We start from the raw sequence: 18,280 nt of genomic DNA, 5'->3' as shown, positions 1-18,280 counted from the left end.
ATCCAAGGAACAGGAAATTCGATGTTTCGGGCATAAGCCCTTCATCAGGAATTGGTAAGGGGATCAGGTTACAGTGAAAAAGCAAGAGAGGGGGTTGGGAAACATATCAGCCACAATTGAATGGTGGGACAGACTCATTGGGCTGAATAGCCTCATTCTGCTCCTATATCTTATGGTTATATCCCACCATTGCAGCTGGTTAAATTTGAATTCAGCTAAAGAATTCTGGAATTAAAAGCTAATCTAATCATGTAAGACCCATCTGGTTCATCAATGTCCTTCAGGGAAGGAAATCTGTTGTCTTTACCTGGTCTATCCTTACCTAAATGCGACTCTGGACCCGCAGCAATGAGTTTGACTCTTAACTGCCATCTGAAATGGTCAAGAAAACTAATAGTTCAAAGGCATCTAAGGAAGGGCGGTAAATGCCAACCTTGACATCAATGCCCACATCCCCTCCATAGCTGGAAAACAAGAGGTAGGCAAGGGTATTAAAGGATAATGAACCAAGTCCAATTGGTGGAGTTGTGCAGATTAGCCATTGAACAAACTCTAGGAACTTATTGTCTTCCTATTATTCTTTGTGGTTTGACTTCTCATCACTGATGCTGGTGAGGTCAGATGTGCTATTCCTTGCAGTTCCCCTGCAAACTGCATTACCTGGAGGAAAGCAGAAGGTTATAGCTCAGTACCCTGCATTTATTCTAAATCCTTCCACTGGCAGCTTTTGCTCTGATTCCACACCATGTGGCGAATTCATGCATGAATAATTTATTCAGTGCTGGTTGGAGAGGCAATCTTTAAATGTTCCAGGCATCCAAGTGTGTACTTAGACCCTCAAGGATTCAACATGATCCTGTAGCAGGGGATTGTGACTAACTGGATAACACCATCTAACAGATAGCACAAGCCCAATGGGCCAAATGGCCTGTGCTGTATGACTGCATGATTATTCCTAGTTGTTTGGGAAACTGGATCATGTGTGGAAGTTTATCTGCCTAATGTTATATCTAAAATCTTTCAACATCCAACTGCATCCATGCCATCTGACTTCAGTAGGTTGAGTTTGTATAGGTGTATAGATGTTTGCATATGTGTATAAAAGGTTTTCATCTGGGAATAGATTCTGAGGTGTGTGTGTGTGTGTGTGTGTGTGTGTGTGTGTGTGTATTCTGCATTGAACAGTTCAGGAAATCAGATATTTGAAGCCGTGGGGGTGTAAGCACAAGTCAGCAGTGTGATGGGATATTCCCCACCTGCCACTCCCCAAGTATAGTTCCAACAGCATTGAAGGGGTTTGACACCACACAGCACAAAGGGCCCACTTGATTGGCACCACATCCACCAGTTTCAACATATAGTCCCTTCACCACTGATGCTTAGCGGCAGTAATGTGAGTAATGTGTATTAAACTCACAAAAGCTTCGTTCAGTGTTTCATGAACTCTGCCTTTCCCTGCTTTCTCATTTTCAAAACAGACATCTGAATTGTGCAAAGGACGTTGCTCCTAACATGGCTAGAGGATTCACTTAGCAAAGCTGCTTGTTCAAACCTGGCGAACTTGGACCTCATATTTGCTCCAATGGTGTGTGACATGGTTAAGAATTAACTACCCAAGTTTGATTTTTAAAATCCTCATTATTGTGTTCATTCTGCCAAATGTTCAAGCTACAGTGTTGTTATGATCTAGAGGAAGCTCCATAATTGAAGATACATGTCTATCCAATATGGTTTACATGGGATACGCCTTTGAGAATATGTTCCTCCATTTGTACCACAAATTCCTTTCCGATTACTGACTGCATTACATTCAAATTGAGCAGAGTCCTTTCCTATTCACTCACAGGACTACATTCCAATGGCCCCTATCCCCTTCCCATTCATCAACACTATTAGATTCCAATAACTCAAGGCCCTTCTCATTCGTCCCCACTATTACAATCCAATAGACAAACACCCTTCCTAGCCATATAGCTCAGTTAGCTGGACATCTGGTTCACAATGTGAAGGGATGCCAACAGTGTGGGTTCAACTTCTACACCATCTGAGGTTATTGTGAAGGACTCTTCTTCTTAACGTCTCCTGTTGTAGGAAGTATGGTCACCCTCAGGCTAAATACCGCCAATCGTCTCTCTGCCTAATGAGAGAAAAGCCCTATGATCTGGTAAGAGTAGGGTGACTTTATCTTTACATTCACTAGACCAAACCCCTTCCCATTCACTCTCACTATTACAATCCAAAATGTCAAATCCTTTCCTGTTCCACCCACATTATCACATTCCAATAGAGTCATAGAGTCATACAACACAGCACTGCTGCCTCACAGCGCCAGAGACCCGCGTTCAATTTCCGCCTCAGGTGACTCTCTGTGTGGAGTTTGCTCATTCTCCTCATGTCTGCGTGGGTTTCCTCCGGGTGCTCCGGTTTCCTCCCACAATCCAAAAATGCGCAGGTTAGGTGAATTGGCCATGCTAAATTGCCCGTAGTGTTAGGTGAAGGGGTAAATGTAGGAGTATGGGTCTGGGTGGTATATGCTTCGGCGGGTCGGTGTGGACTTGTTGGGCCGAAGGGCCTGTTTCCACACTGTAAGTAATCTAATCTAATATAAACATGGAAACAGACCCTTTGGTCCAACCAGTCCATTCCAGACATAATCCCAAACTAAACTAGTGCCACATGCCTGCTTCTGGCTTGTATCCATTCAAACCTTTCCTAATCATGTCCTTATCCAAATGTCTTTATAACACTGCAACTGTCACTGCATCCACCACTTCCTCAGGAAGGTCATTCCACACATGAACCAACTTCTGTGTCAAATACTAGCCCCTCATATCTTATTTAAGTCTCTCCCGCCTCACCTTAAAAACGTGCCACCAAGTCTTGAAATCCCCCATTCTCGGGAAAAGACACCTACAATTAACCCTATCTGTACCCCTCATTATTTTATAAACTTCTGTCAGGAACCCCTTCCAATTCACCCACATTATCACATCCCACTAGACTCAACCCCTTTCCATTCCCCCATATTGATTGATTTCTAATGGACCAAACCACTTCCCATTCACTCACACTTCTGTATTCCAATGGACTAAAACCCCTTCCTATTCACACACAGTGTTAAATTCCAGTGTACCAATTCTCTCAAACTGAGGAATTCTTAGCAACCAAGCCAAGTCCTTCCATTACAACCTTTCTAACTCATAATCACCATTGGTGCTGGGTAGTAACTCACTGATCATTTTCTGCACACAAAGCATTTTATCTCACTCAATGCATAGATTTCTGATGGACTAAAGCTTTTACCATCACATCAAACATACAAGGATTTCCAATCAAGGCAAAGTCTTTGACTGCAAACATTCTGGACTTAACGACAGGTTTCTGCAGCACAATGTAATCGATTCATTTCCAACTGGTGTTGAGAGGCAGCCTGATCATCTAGAAATTAAATTGTCAGCAGGAGTGTTCAGTTGCTTTTATTTAGATAGAGTTGCTGAATTAACGATTACGTGGGATGTGCTACAAGCATTTAGCATAGCTATTTTTATCTGCAGTTTCATGGAAGCCTTGATCCATCCTTAATCCTGATTAAAGCCTGGCAAGTCTTTGTAGAGTAGTCTTGCTTTTATCACAATTGATTATTCTTGTCACAAATAACATCTATTCAAAGATCAGTTGAAACTAGTTATTTTCATGATGTTAATGGCACTTAAAAATGGGCTTTGTTTGCCTTCATCTGCTACACAATCCTGGCACTGTTGTACATTGCAAACACCTTAGGAGAAAACTGACTCCAATTCCCAGCGGCCTGTGGAAAAGATACATCAGGGGGCAATGGGGGAATCTATTAGGCGAGGCCTTTAAAATTATCGAAGGCTGAGAAATAGATGTTTCCATTCCTAGTGGAGACCAGAGCTAGGAATCGCAAAAATGAGACAGTCTTTCATAAATTAGAGTCATAGGGATGTACTGCACAGAAACAGAGCCTTCAGTCCAACCCGTCCATGCCGACCGGATATCCCAACCCAATCTAGTCCCACCTGCCGGCACCTGGCCCATATCCCTCCAAACTCTTCCTATTCATTTACCCATCCAAATGCCTCTTAAATTTGCAATTGTACCAGCCTCCACCACTTTCTCTGGCAGCTTATTCCATACACGTACCACCCTCTGCGTGAAAAAGTTTCCTCGTAGGTCTCTTTTATATATTTCCCTTCTCGCCCTAAACCTATACCCTCTAGTTCTGGACTCACCGACCCCAAGGAAAAGACTTTGCCTATTTAGCCGATCCATGCCCCTCGTAATTTTGTAAACCTCTATAAGGTCATCTCTTGGCCTCCGACGCTCCAGAGAAAACAGCCCCAGCCTGTTCAGCCTCTCCATATAGCTCAAATCCTCCAACCCTGGCAACGTCCTTGTAAATCTTTTCTGAACCCTTTCAAGTTTCACAACATCATTCCGATAGGAAGGAGACCAGAATTGCACACGTAGGGAATACTGGATAAATCAGATGCCAGATTTTTGCAGTTTATTTTTGCAGTTGGCTTACTGTTGTGGTCAGTCACTCATCTATTCACAAGAGATTGATCATGTACTTTTAGCAAAAGAACATCCAAATTAATTGTACAGAAACAAAGAAAAAACAAATGATATTATACGTATTTGAAACTGTTTTTATTACAAATATCAGAAATAAAAATGCAATCTTTTTACCCTCAATCCTACAAATTTGGGAATGTCAGAGAAGGGTCACTGATTTCCACTTTGAGGTTTCTTGTTCAGTGATTATGGCTACACTTGCTGGTTTTCCAGCAAATCTCTATATGCAGTCAATACTGCCTTCCTATGTTAATGTCTCTTTCATGGGATCCTTAAACAAATTGCTAACAAAGGTCACTTATTTCTTAACGTGGGCTCATAGAATAGAATTGAGAGTGTGGTGCTGGAAAAACACAGCAGGTCAGGCAGCATCCAAAAAGCAGGAGAAACCACATTTCGGACAAAAGCCCTTCATCAGGAATGGCCTGATCAGGAATTCATGAAGAAGGGCTTTTGTCCAAAACATCGATTCTCCTGCTTCTCGGATGCTGCCTGACCTGCTGTGCTTTTCCAACACCACAGTCTCGACTCTAATCTCCAGCATCTGCAAACCTCACTTTCACCTCATAGAACAGAATCCCTACAGTTCAGAAGCAGGCCATTCAGCCCATCAGGTCACACCAACCATCCAAAGAGCATCCCACCCCATCTCCATAACCTTGCATTTCCCATGGCTAATTCACCTAACCTATCCATCCCTGGACACTATGGGACAATTTCCTATGGTCAATCCACCTGAGCTGTACATCCTTGGGCTCTGAGAGGAAAGCAGAGAACCCAAAGGAAACCCACGCAGACATGGAGAGAATGTGCAAACTCCACACATTCAATTGCCCGAGAGTTGGATCGAACCCAGGTCCCTGACACTGTGAGGTAGCAGTGTTAACCACTGAGCCACCGTGCCACCCTGGAGCTCTTCTTCCACAGTCTGCCATTTCTGGAATTTTTCTGTTAATGTCTGTTAAGCCACTCCGGACTTCCCCTTAGCCTAAAGTGCTATGGAGATTGCTCAGCTTACAGTTTCTTTGATGTCATTGACTTGTTCTCTCCGACAGACAACTGAGCTTCCACTTACCTTCTAGATAGTTCTTTTTCCTTTCTAAAGAAAACCTTTCTCTGAATTCCTTGTCATTGGACAGCTTGGTATTGTGAACTTTGTTAAAAAACAAAAGACATGCTGACCGAGCTTTTCATCTTCCACTCATCAGGATTGAAGCAAGAATGTCAAATTTCAAAATAAATGTTCGTCCCTTTGAAATTTGGTATTCTTGCATCTGTCCTGATGCATGCAAGATGCAAAGTTTTGTCAGTGTACTTTTCTTTTCGCAGCGTTGTTTATTTTTGTTAAAGAACTTTACTGACCTTCAAAGATTTATGCACATGAGCTCTCCGGATCTCTTTGTTCCCAGGAGAATCATTGAAGATTCCTTCTGTACCTGTAATGTTCCTGTTCCAATTTTTCCTAGGATGCTAACTCCCCTGTTTTTCCTTTTGACAACACAGAATCCTAGAGAAGCGGCAGAATGTCGGAGAGACGATCGAGTTGACTGAAGATGGTCGAGCGATCGGAGTGGCAGAGAAAAGGCAGCCCATTGTGGACTGCACGTGCTTCGGGCTGCCAAAGCGCTATGTCATCGCCATAATGAGTGGCCTGGGCTTCTGCATCTCCTTTGGGATCCGCTGTAATCTGGGGGTTGCCATCGTAAGCATGGTCAACAACAACACAGTCTACAGCAACGGGAAACTCATCATGGAGGTAGGAGGAAGAACTCTGAAGAAGGGTCATGCCTGCACTTGAAACACCAACTCTGTTTCGCTCTCTCTCCACAGATGCTGCCAGACCTGCTGAGTTTCTCCAGCATTCTCTACATTTGTTTCAGATTTCTAGCATCTGTAGGATTTTGTCTTTACTAGAACCAGAAAAGAGATGGCAGCAGTAACAATAACAGTTGTGTTTATAGAGTGTCTTGACCTTAGCTAAAAACACTCCACACAATATCACAATACCAGAGGGCAGTGGAGGCTCAGTCTCTGGATTCATTTAAGAAGGAGTTGGATAGAGCTCTCAAAGATAGTGGAATCAAGGGTTATGGAGATAAGGCAGGAAGAGGATACTGATTAGGAATGATCAGCCATGATCATGTTGAATGATGGTGCAGGCTCGAAGGGCTGAATGGCCTACTCCTGCACCTATTGTCTATTGTCTATTTTCTATTGTCTATTGTTGTGGTATGTATGCCACACTCAGAATCATAGAGTCATAGTGATGTATAGCAGGGAAACAGACCCTTCAGTCCAATTCTTCCATGCCAAACAGATATCCTAACCTAATCTAGTCCCATTAACCAACACTTGGCCCATATTCCTCCAAACCCTTCCTATTCATATACCCATCCAAATGCCTCTTAAATGTTGCAATTGTACCAGCCTCCACCACTTCCTCTGGCAGCTCATTCCATACATGCACCACCCTCTGTGTGAAAAAGTTGCCCCTAAGGTCCCTTTTAAATCTTTCCCCTCTCACCTTAAGCCTATGCCACCTAGTTTTGGACTCCCTAGGAAAAAGACCTTGGCTCTTCACTTTATCCATACCCCTCAACTATTCTTTCTTCTTCATGCGTTTGTGCCCGAGTGCTCTCAATACATAAATTTCTAATCCAACCTGGTGTAGTGTGTTCTAACTCACCCCACACTGTAGTATTTATACCCAGTGATGTGTAACTTTGTGGCATCACCACAAAGTTGCTGTAGGGTGTTAAAGCCTTTGCATAACAGATTAAATAAAAGGAGTAAAGGGTGTTACTTAAATTAAGAGCCTGTCAATAAAGGTGACTGACAAAGGAATCAGAGGAATAGATGGAGAAAGTATTTATTTTATGCAGTGCATTGATTGAAGAAGGATGTATAATAACAATCTATCCATTTCCTTTCTTTTCCAGAAAGCTAGATTTAACTGGGATCCGGAGACGGTGGGAATGATTCACGGATCCTTCTTCTGGGGGTATATTGTTACGCAAATTCCAGGAGGCTACATATCCCAGAAATTTGCTGCCAACAGGTAGGGAACGCTTCCAAAAAATTGGATCAATAGAAGTGGTGAAAACTTGCAAACTACAAATTGACATGCAAAATATATAAGCTATGATGTTTGAAGAAAAATGCTTTATTGTACAATTGCAACATTTAAAAGGCATCTGAATGGTTATATGAATAGGAAGGGTTTAGAAAGATATGGGCCACATGCTGGCTAATGAAAATGGATTTATTTAGGATATCTGGTCAGCATGGACAAGTTGGACCGAAGGGTCTGTTTACATGCTGTACATCTCTGTGACTCCATGAATCTATAAGGGATGTAAGTATCACTGGCAAGGCTGGGATTAGCTACCTAACTCTAATTACCCTTCCCTGAGTAACTTCAGAGGACAGCAAATTGGTACCCCTTTATTCTGGCACTATCCCCCTGGTTGTAGACTCTCTGGTGAAGGGAAGCAGCCTCACAATTTTTGCACCTTAAGATCCTCTATGTTTCAATGTGATCACCTCACATCTTTTAAACACCACTGAATAGAGTCAGGACTCAGTCTGGAGTCCCATGTGGGTCAGACCAGGTAAGGGTGGCAAAATCCTTTCTTGAAATGAGATTAGTGAATCCGATGGGTTTTTAACAACAATAGACAATGGCTGACATGATGACTATTCAATTCCCAGTCCTATTAACTGAGTTTAAAGATTCTAATCCATGATCCCAGAGCATTACTATGCTCTGGGATTACTAACCCAGAAATATTACCACTACACAACCACCTCTTGACTCATTGTTGGAAAACGAGAGAGATCAGAAACCTTTCTGATTTTGAGAGATGAAAAGGGAAAAGGAAACGTTTTGGCAGAATCTGATTATTGTTATAAAGAGCTGGAATAGTCATGGTAAAGAAAGCATTCTTTGGAAAAATATTATTCCTTTGGAGACAATTCAGAGAAGGTTCACTCGTATGATCCCTAATATCAAGGGATGATGTTCTGAGCAAAGATTGAACAAATCAGGGCTTTTCTTTGTAGAGTTTAGAAGAATAACAGCTGATCTCATTGAAACCTATTGGATTCTTAAGGGTCTTGACAGGAAAAGTGCTGAGAGGACATTTCAGACCACAGGGTATAGTCTCCAATTAAAGGAGCTCTGATTTAAGACTGAGATGAGGAGGAATTTCTTCTCTGAGAGGGTGTGAATCTTTGGAAGTCGTTGCCACAGAGGGCTGTGGGGGGAGAGTCCTTGTACATATTTAAGGCGAGGGAGATAGATTCTTGATCGGTCGGAGAATCAAGAATTTCGGGGAGAGGGCAGTAAAGCAGGTATGAGGAATGTTGGATCAGCCATGATCCTATTGAATGATGAGCAGAATCAAAGGGCTGAATGGCCTTCTCATTCTTATTTCTTATGATCATCATCTCTAAGTAGGAAAATAAACATATTACTGGAATGAGAAGGGATTGCAAGAAAAAAATTATCAAGGACTGTAATTTTAAGTGTCTTATTGTGTCAACAAAACGAGCTCTGGTGAAATGTGGCCCTGGGGTAGGGTGTAGTGGATCAGTGGGAGAGAGCACAAGACGAATAGAAAAGATCTCAGAATGGTGGAGATGGGATGATCCGCGGTAAATATCATCAAGAAATAGCAACAAGGTTGGATTGACCATCATCTGAGGTATGAGAGCTTGCTGAAAGAAGTAGTTGAGGAAAAATGGAAGGAGAATGGATTTCAAGATTTGGAGGCATGTTTTTAAGGTGAGAGGAGAGCAATTTAAAAACACCCGAGGGACAAATCTTTTACACAGTTCAAATGTGGAATGAACTTTCTAAGTAAGTGGTAGATGCGGGCACAGCTACACTGTTTAAAAGACGCTTAGATAATGAATTGGAAAGGTTTGTAGGGATATGGGCCAGGAGCAGGTGGGTGGAGCTAGTTTAGTTTGGGACTATGGTCACCATGGATTAGTGGAACCAAAAGGTCTGTTCTTGTGCTGTATGACTCAGTGAGAAAGAGACTAGACTGGGCTTGTATCCACAGAAATTTAGAAGAAACAACGGATTGAAACACATAAGATCCATTTGCTTGAACATAGCATCTATTCCAGACTTGCTGGAACCAATTTTAATGTCTAGGCCTTGTTAAAAGACAACTTGAGAGGGTGGATGTGGAAATAATATTTCCCCTTGTGAGAGAATCTAGAACTAAGTTTAAAAGTAAGGGGTCACCCATTTAAGATAGAGTTAGGAGAATGTTTTTCTCAGAGGACCACAAGTCTTTGGAACACTCTTCCTCAAAAAGCAGGGGAATGAGAGTTTTTGACTATGTTCAAGGTGGAAGTAGATAGATTATTGATTAGCAAGTGGAAGGTGGGGGGTGCTAAAAGGTGGGGTAGGTAGGATGCTGGAATATTCAAATCAGCCATGATCTCATTGAATAGATGAGTAGGCTCGAGGGTTTCAGTGCCCTACTCCTGTTCCTCATTCATATGTTTTTCAATAGAATGGTATTACATTAAACAGCCTGAAATCGAAAATGGAAGGTTCTTACAAGCAACTGAACGGGAAAGCTCAAGACTGTAAGTTATGGAGAAATAAACAAAAGACTAGCCCTTGTGAAGATGATCAATACTATTTGTCAGGCATCTCTGAAATGGGTGATGGGTGCATGAAGAATGGCATTAAAACAGTTGATGGAAAATAAATTGAGCATAGACCTTCTTTCCCAACCCTGCTTTCCGCAGAGCTTTAAATCCAACCTGTATTTACCCATAATAAACAATCCCAGTCACCCAATGAGGAAGCATAGGATCTGTTCTGACATGGAGACAAGCAGTCAAACTAATGCAGCCTTTCTACTTTTGTATTTGTAACATAGTAAAATTAAACTGTCGAAGAACCCCAACAATTACTCAAATGGTCCCTAACCAGACTTTTGAATAAACAATCCCAGACTTTGGACATAATGAATTCCAGACACTAGTTGTGTATCTCAACTGAAACTCGTAACTATTTATTAAATACCCAATAACTTTAGCAGGGGCAAAAATAAACAACCAGGATTTTTATTTGTGTCCATGCTTTAAATCCAAAACATGTGTTTTCAGTCCCCATTCACACAAACAACAGACATCCAGACAAACACAGTTAAGGAGTAAATACAAGGAATTAACAAAGCTGGCCAGGTTTTTTAATTGGCTGGCTTTCATTATGAGTTCCTTCACAGGCGTCCCACCATTTTTGGGATGTGGCTGTCACTGGCCAGGCCAACATTTATTGCCCATTCCTAATTATCCAGAGGGCACTTCAGTGTCAATCACAACGCTGTGGTCTGGAGTCATGTTTAGGCCAGACCAGATAAGGAAGACAGATTCCTTCTCAAAAGGATATCAGTGAACCAGACGGGTTTTTCTGACATTCAACAATACTTTTCAAGGACATCATCAGACTCCTAATTCCAGATGTTTATTAAATTTAAATTCCACCATCTGCCGTGGCAGAATTCAAACCTGGGTCCCTAGAACATGGCCAGGGTCTTTGAATTAATAAGCTAGTGATAACATCACTAGGCCATCATCACCCCTGGAGAATGTTTATCCCCCTCAAGTGCCCATCCAATTTCCTTTTGAAATCATTGATCACTTCACACTTCCACCGAACTCTCTGGGCAGCAAGTTCTAGACCATTGCCACTCGCTGCGAAAAGGATCTCCTCTTCACATTTCCCCTTCTATCACTTACCCCAGAACCTGAAATCTGTGTCCCCCAACCTCAACTGTGTGAGGACAAAACATCCCCTAGTTTTCCCACTTCAGCTAAAGACCCAAAACATTTTGGATTTTGTGGTTGGCTTATGATCTTTCCAAGGTGGTTTTCTAATACTCCGAAAACTCACGTCCCACTCACCAAGCCCCACACCATTCCCCAGTCATGTGTAAATGCCCCCTGATTCTGATACAACAGCCTTTACCTGTGAATTGTATGACATTGGCTGTAACACAATGGGACTCAGCCAAGGAGCTGTTATGGTTGAATGGTCTGCCACCAGCATTTACCATATGCTCATGAATAATGGGCAAAGTTCTAGAGTGATGCCAGGGCACCTGTTACTTGGCAAGAGTCAGTGCTCAAAGTAGAACAGAAGGGCAAGAAAAAAGCAAAGTCGTGGTGAGGTAAATCAGCACCATAAAAACACGAGATATAGGTCATTTTGGCATTGGCAAAAGTACAGTGGCATCAGCAAAATCTCTGCAAATGCAAATGTCGGGATAATTTTCAGCCCTCTTTCCCTTAGAGAGATGGAATTGCGCATTGAATGAATGATTTAATGTTCCATTTTCTGCTGATGCAATGACCTGCAGAGCAACTCATGGTAAGATTAATTAACAGAGTTGGAAGCGTGGTACCAAGGGATTGGCTCCTTGCCCAGGCATGGAGCGTACCGAGCTGCCAGCCTTTCAGACTGTCTGATGATTTTCCTTTCGCTATGAACTGGATGCTGCTGCCACGTCAACAAAGAGCATTCCAGCTCCTCGCAGAATCCCATCCACTTCCTGAATCTCTCTGTGCTGCCCCTATCCTGAATCTCAATTTCAGAAGAGTTCCCATCACTAGTGCATTTGTGGGGAAATGCATCATAGTGTTAGCTGTGGCTCAATGAATAACAGTGTCATCTCTGAGCCAGATAATGTCAATTCAATTCCCATTTCTGAGGCTCGCAGGCAAATACCTAAGCAGGCATGCCCTTTGTAGTTTTGATAGACTGCTGCAGGGCTTATCTTTCAGATGAGACATTAAATCATCAAAGTCCTACTCCCCCTCTGAGGTAGACATACAAAGATGTTGTGGCACCAACCACAATGTTATGGTCAATATTTATTCCTCCACCAATGTACATTAAAAACAGAAGTTTACCTGGTCATTATCACATTCACAGGTTCATATATTCCCTACAGTGCAGATAGAGGCAGTTTGGCCCATCAAGTCTGTACCAATTCTCCAACGGGCATCCCACCCAGACTCATCATATCCCTGCAACCCCATATTTACAGTGACCAATCCATCTAACCTGCATATTCCTCAACATTAATGGGCAATTTAGCATGGTCAATCCACGTAACCTCCACATCTTTGGGCTGTGGGGCATTCCTTTAACAGAGTTTGCTGTGTGCAAATTGGTTGCCATGTGTCCTCATTATGATTACTTTTCCAAAATACTTCATGTTATAACATGTTCTTAGGTTGGTTCATTGGGTCTTCCTACAGACTCAGTTCAGATTTCCAGGTTACTGTTGAACAACATCTACTAAGGAAGGGTTTGGAGGGATATGGGCCGGCTGTTGGCAGGTGGAACTAGATTGAGTTGGGATATCTGATCGGCATGGATAAGTTGGACCAAAGGGTTTGTTTCCATGCTGTACATCTCTATAACTCTATGACACTATTAACAATCTATTAACAACATTGTACATCATGGGAAGGCTACAGAGTAGCATGACCTGAATTGTCAAGGACCAGCCTTTTCATAGAATACCAACACATGACAACTAATGTCACAGTGACGTCCTGCTTATCACAATCATCTCTATATATCATTGATCTCTATCTTTACACTTTATTGGCTGTGAGGGAAAGTCCAGGAATTTTTTTAATACAACTCTCTTTTATTTTGCATAGCAGCCACTCAATCCTCATGAGAAATATCTGTTAAAAGAATATAATCGAGGGCAAGGAAATGCTAGTTTATTTCCATAGAGCCATACAGCAAGGAAAGAGACCCTTCAGTCCAAACATCATGCCAAACATAATTCCAAAAGCAGTCTCACCTGCCTGCTCCTGATCCATATCCCGCCAAACCTTCCCACTTCATATACTTATCCAAGTGTTTTCTTAAACATTGTCACTGTACCCACTTCTTCGAGAAGTTCATTCTGCACATGAACCACTATTTGCATAAAAGATTTGCCCCTCGTGTATTTTTAAAATCTTTCTCCCCTCGCCTTAAAAAATATGCCCCCTAGTGTTGAAATCTCCCATCCTATGGAAAAGACACTTGCCATTCACCTTATCTATACCCCTCATTATTTTATAAACCTCTGTAAGGTCACCTGTCAACCTCCTACACTCCAGTGAGAAAAGAGATAAATATCCTCAGCAACATTTTGATATTTTATCCAACTTTAATGCACTCTCCCTTAGAAAAGGCTGAAAGTGGACCTCAGAAGCTGGTAGAAGGTACAGGAAAGGTTACTAGTAATTTTAATATCACAATAAACATGCAAATTGATTTGGTAATAATGAGCTGCTTTTAGTTCGATCCCCTTTTAGAACATCTCACAAAATTATAGAGTGCTCTCCTTCTGTGCTGTGACCATTCAACACATTATGTCCATGTGCAAAGGTGCAGGGAGCAAAAGTGTCATTCCTCTGCCTTTTCCCTGCAATCCTGTACAGTCTTCTGTTTCAGATAATAATCAGTCGGCCCCGCCTCCTCTACAATGTATTCATTCTAGATTCCAACCAGTTGCCACGTGAAAAAGTTACTCCTCGAGTTGTCGTTGTCTTCTGCCAACTGCCTTAAATCTGTACCCTCACAATCTCCAACAATTGGGAACAACTTCTCCCTGTCAACATTTTAGATCCTCATTCAAATTACCACTCAACCCTTTTTTTTATCCAATTGTGTAACTGCTCAACCAGTTTACCATAGAGAACTCATTTAGTCTTGAGTTAAAATAAAATATGCATATTGGGGATCATGAGGAACAAACTGGGATAAAAGAAAGTGAAAATAAAAATTATAATCTTGAGTGACTTACAGAAAGGCTTTTGGAGAAGGGGCTGGTGATAATGCAAAGTTATGGCAGATTTTTACTTATTTATCCATGGGACGGAGGTGCCAAAGGTCAACATCCTTTGTTACCCATTCCTAATTGCACTTGAGAAGGTGTTGACTTGAACGACTGCAATCTGTGTGGTATAGTATCATAGAATGCCTGCAGTACCGAAGCAGGCCATTATGCCCATCAAGTCCATCCTGACCCTCCATAGAGCATCCTACCCAGACCCACTCCTCTACCCTACCTCGGGCGATTGTCTGTGTGGAGTTTGCACATTCTCCCCAGGTCTGTGTGGGTTTCCTCTGGGTGCTCCAGTTTCATCCTGCAATCCAAAGATGTGCAGGTTAGGGTGAATTGGCCATGCTAAATTACCCATAGTGTTAGGTGCTTTAGTCAGGGGTAAATACAGGGAAGGAGAATGGGTCTGGGTGGGTGACTGTTTGGAGGGTTGGCATGGACTTGTTGGGCCAACGGGCCTGTTTCCATACTGTAGGGAATCTAATCTAATCCAATCCTTCCAACTACATTTACCATGGCTAACCCACCTAGCCTGCACATCTTTGTAGTGTGGGAGAAAAATGGAGCACCCAGAAGAAACTCTCACAGACACAGGGAGAACATGCAAACTCCACACAGTCAACTGAGGCTGGAATTGAACCCAGGTCCCTGGTACTGTGGGGCAGTAGTGCTAACCACTGAGCTACTGTGCCACCACAAGGGCACACAGCCTACCTTAAGAAACCAAGACCTATAAATAGAGAGGGGGGGACATACCACACAACTTCACTGGAGACTCTCCTGATGATGTCACCCAGTCATGGTGATGCAACATCTGAAAACAAACCTTCCAGCTCAGCGAGTTAAGTTACATACTTATTATCAACCTGAGCTTCAAATCTTCTCAAAAATCATTATCAGACATTGCTGTTGGTCAGCGAACTCCAGGATTTTGGTGCAGTGACAGAGAGGGGGCAAATTGCTGCAGATGCTGGAATCTGTACTGAAAACAAAAAAAATACTGGAGATCACAGTGGGTCAGGCAGCATCCATGGAGAGAGAGCAAGCTAACACTTTGAGTCTAGGTGACTCTAGTTAACGTGAAGTGTGCAGCATTTATGCTCTGGTTTGGGGTTAGGAGGATGTGTGTGGAGTGTGGCGTGTAGAGTGCTGGGGGAGAAAGGATGTTGATAGCTCAGATTAAGTGAAGGAACACCGATTTAATTCCAAGTCAGGGAGGGTGAGTGTCATTTCGAGGGGAAACCTTGCAACTGCTGCTGACCCCCATGTATATGCTGCCACTGCCCTTCCAGATTGGAGAGATTATGGGTTTGGAAGATGCTGACCAATGTACCCCCTTGTTTTATCTCGGAGGTCCAAGTGCAGCAATGAAGTCAATGCAGCTCCTCATCATGCATGAACCTCTGGGCAGCTGTGTGGTCCTACAGCTGAGAGGGAGCAGTGATGCTTTGCTATGAACAGCCCATCTGCCCTGATGAGAATAAAGACTGTTGGATCTCTTTCCGTTTTTCTTTTGATAAGATGAATAATTCCAGGGATCAAAGCAGAATTAGGTGCCCTGCAAAAACAGCCTGGCTTCTCCGTTTATTCCAAACCATGAACTGAAGAGACATTCATCCCAAGCCTGTGACGTGGTGTCTGTGATGCAGATGGGTTGGTAATTAGTGCTATCCTTTACACTGCCTGCAGCTAAGCCAGAATTACAAAGCAATTCACAAATGATTTTCTGACTCTTGGGGACCAATTAAAATCCAGATTCAGGAGGTCTCTCCATTACTTTGATAAATTTAAGTGGGCTTTACTCTGTAACTATTTCCACTTTGAGCAGGGAACAGCCATCAACTAAAGCACCAAAGTACCAAGGGATGGTTTTCTAATCCTCTCTTGATGAGGAAGTACTGGACATTTGATAGTCTGTTTTGAACTTCACTTCCATGACAAACTACGTACATTGTCTCATTAATCTTTTCAATCTCAATTACAATGCAGGTTGCAAACAGAATCAAGCTATTTTTACTATTTTATCAAACGTATTCAGTACAGCACAGGGTTCGATACTGAGTAAGGCTCCTTCTATGTTATCCCCATCAAACGCTTTCAGGACAGCTACAGCATAGGATCAGATATAGTGTAAAGCTTCCTCTACACTGACTCCACAGACACTCCCAGGAGAGGGATGGTATGGGGTTAGATACAGAGTAAAGCTCCTTCTACACTATCCCCCATTAAACAAACTCAGTATAGGATTAGGTACTGAATAAAATTGCTTCTACACTGTCCCCATCAAACACTTTCAGGACAGGTTCAGCACGGGGTTAGATACTAATTAAAGCTCCATCTACATTGTTCCCATCAAACACTCTCAGGACAGGAACAGCTCAGAGTTGGATGCAGAGTAAGGCTCCTACTACATTGTCCCCATCGAACGCTCTCAGGAAGGGGTAGGATAAAGAGTAAATCTGTCTCTACACTGTCTCCATCAAACACTCTTAGGACAGGTTCAGCACAAAGTTAGATACTGAGTTAAGCTCCCTCTATACTGACCCATCAATCAACCTCATGAGAGATACAGCACGGGGTTCGATACAGAGTCTATCACAAGCACAGACATAAGGTGAGGAATACCCCCAGTAGGGGAGAACGTTGGGAACAATGGATTCAAAATCTGCTGTTCTTTCCAAAGCTCCACTCCACATATATCAGCTCTCAAATTATTCATAAACTGGACTCTAAAATGCTTTTCTTTCTGAAGAAATCCAATTTATATTTGAATGAATCAATACTAATTGCTTTCACCGTCTCTCGAAGGAAGATGGTCCATAAATTGATCACTGACTCACTGAAATATTTGTTTCAACACGTTTTTAAAAATTTAAATCACTTCATGTGCAAGTAGGAATAGCTTCTCAATGTTGATATCAGCTCAAAAAAACAACAATTATATCACCGCGTAACATTCCCATCGCCAGGAGGAAGGTTCTGAATTTTACATACTCAAACCTGGGGGTGGCTCATCAACCACAGTCCTGAGTCTGGGTTCCAAACCCTAACCCCAGGTCAGTATAGAGCCCTCCCTCAACTCCGAGGTTCAATGACACCGCTCCCTCCTACCTGAGCTCAATGGCCCCACCCACTCCTAGCTGAGCTCAGTAGCCCCACCCACTCCTTAGGCATAATAGCCCCGCCTCCATCTGAGCACTGTGACATCCAAACTAATCTGAATACAGTGGCTCTGCACCCACCTGGGCATATTGTCCCTCACCCCTCTCCCAACTGAACACAGTGTCCCTCATCAACCTCCCCAACATGGGCACAGTGACCCCCCTCATGCCCCCTCAAACTGAACAGAGTATCCCTCACCACCCCCCACTCTGAACCTGGGCTCAGTGTCCCTCACCGACCCCCTCACCTGAACACAGTGTCCCTCACCAGCCCTTCCCCAACCTGGGCAAAGTCTCTCATTTCTCCTCCCCCCCCCCCAACCTGGGCACATGTGTCCCTCATCTCACCCCTCCCAATGTAGGAAGTGTCCCTCATCCCCCACCCCGTACCTGGGCACAGTGTCCCTCACACCACCCCCAGCAAAGTGTCCATAATCACCCCCAACCTGGGTAGTGACCCTCATCCCCCACCCCGCACCTGGGCACAGTGTGCCTCACAACTGCCACTCCCCCTGGCAACAGTGTCCCTCAACCCCCTCACCTGGGCACAGTGTCCCTCACCTCCATCCCAACCTGGACACAGTGTCCTTCATCACCCCCACCCCAACCTGGGCACAGTGTCCCTTATTCCCCCTT

At 43.1% G+C, this 18,280-nt stretch overlaps 1 protein-coding gene across 1 annotated transcript in view; it reads left to right on the top strand.

Moving 5' to 3' along the window:
• The window catches only part of LOC132831198 (vesicular glutamate transporter 1-like), a 95,040-nt gene that overhangs the window by 46,976 nt on the left and 29,784 nt on the right, over positions 1–18,280 (top strand). Inside the window, exons 3-5 of the mRNA XM_060849211.1 lie at positions 958–988; positions 6,103–6,355; positions 7,539–7,657. Of these exons, the coding sequence (XP_060705194.1) occupies positions 958–988; positions 6,103–6,355; positions 7,539–7,657 (403 nt within the window). The remainder of the gene's footprint in view (positions 1–957; positions 989–6,102; positions 6,356–7,538; positions 7,658–18,280) is intronic.

Source organism: Hemiscyllium ocellatum, chromosome 33 (assembly GCF_020745735.1).
Source record: "Hemiscyllium ocellatum isolate sHemOce1 chromosome 33, sHemOce1.pat.X.cur, whole genome shotgun sequence".
NCBI lineage: Eukaryota > Metazoa > Chordata > Chondrichthyes > Orectolobiformes > Hemiscylliidae > Hemiscyllium > Hemiscyllium ocellatum.
Note: the sequence above shows the minus strand (reverse complement) of the source record. Positions and strands in the feature narration are given on the sequence as shown.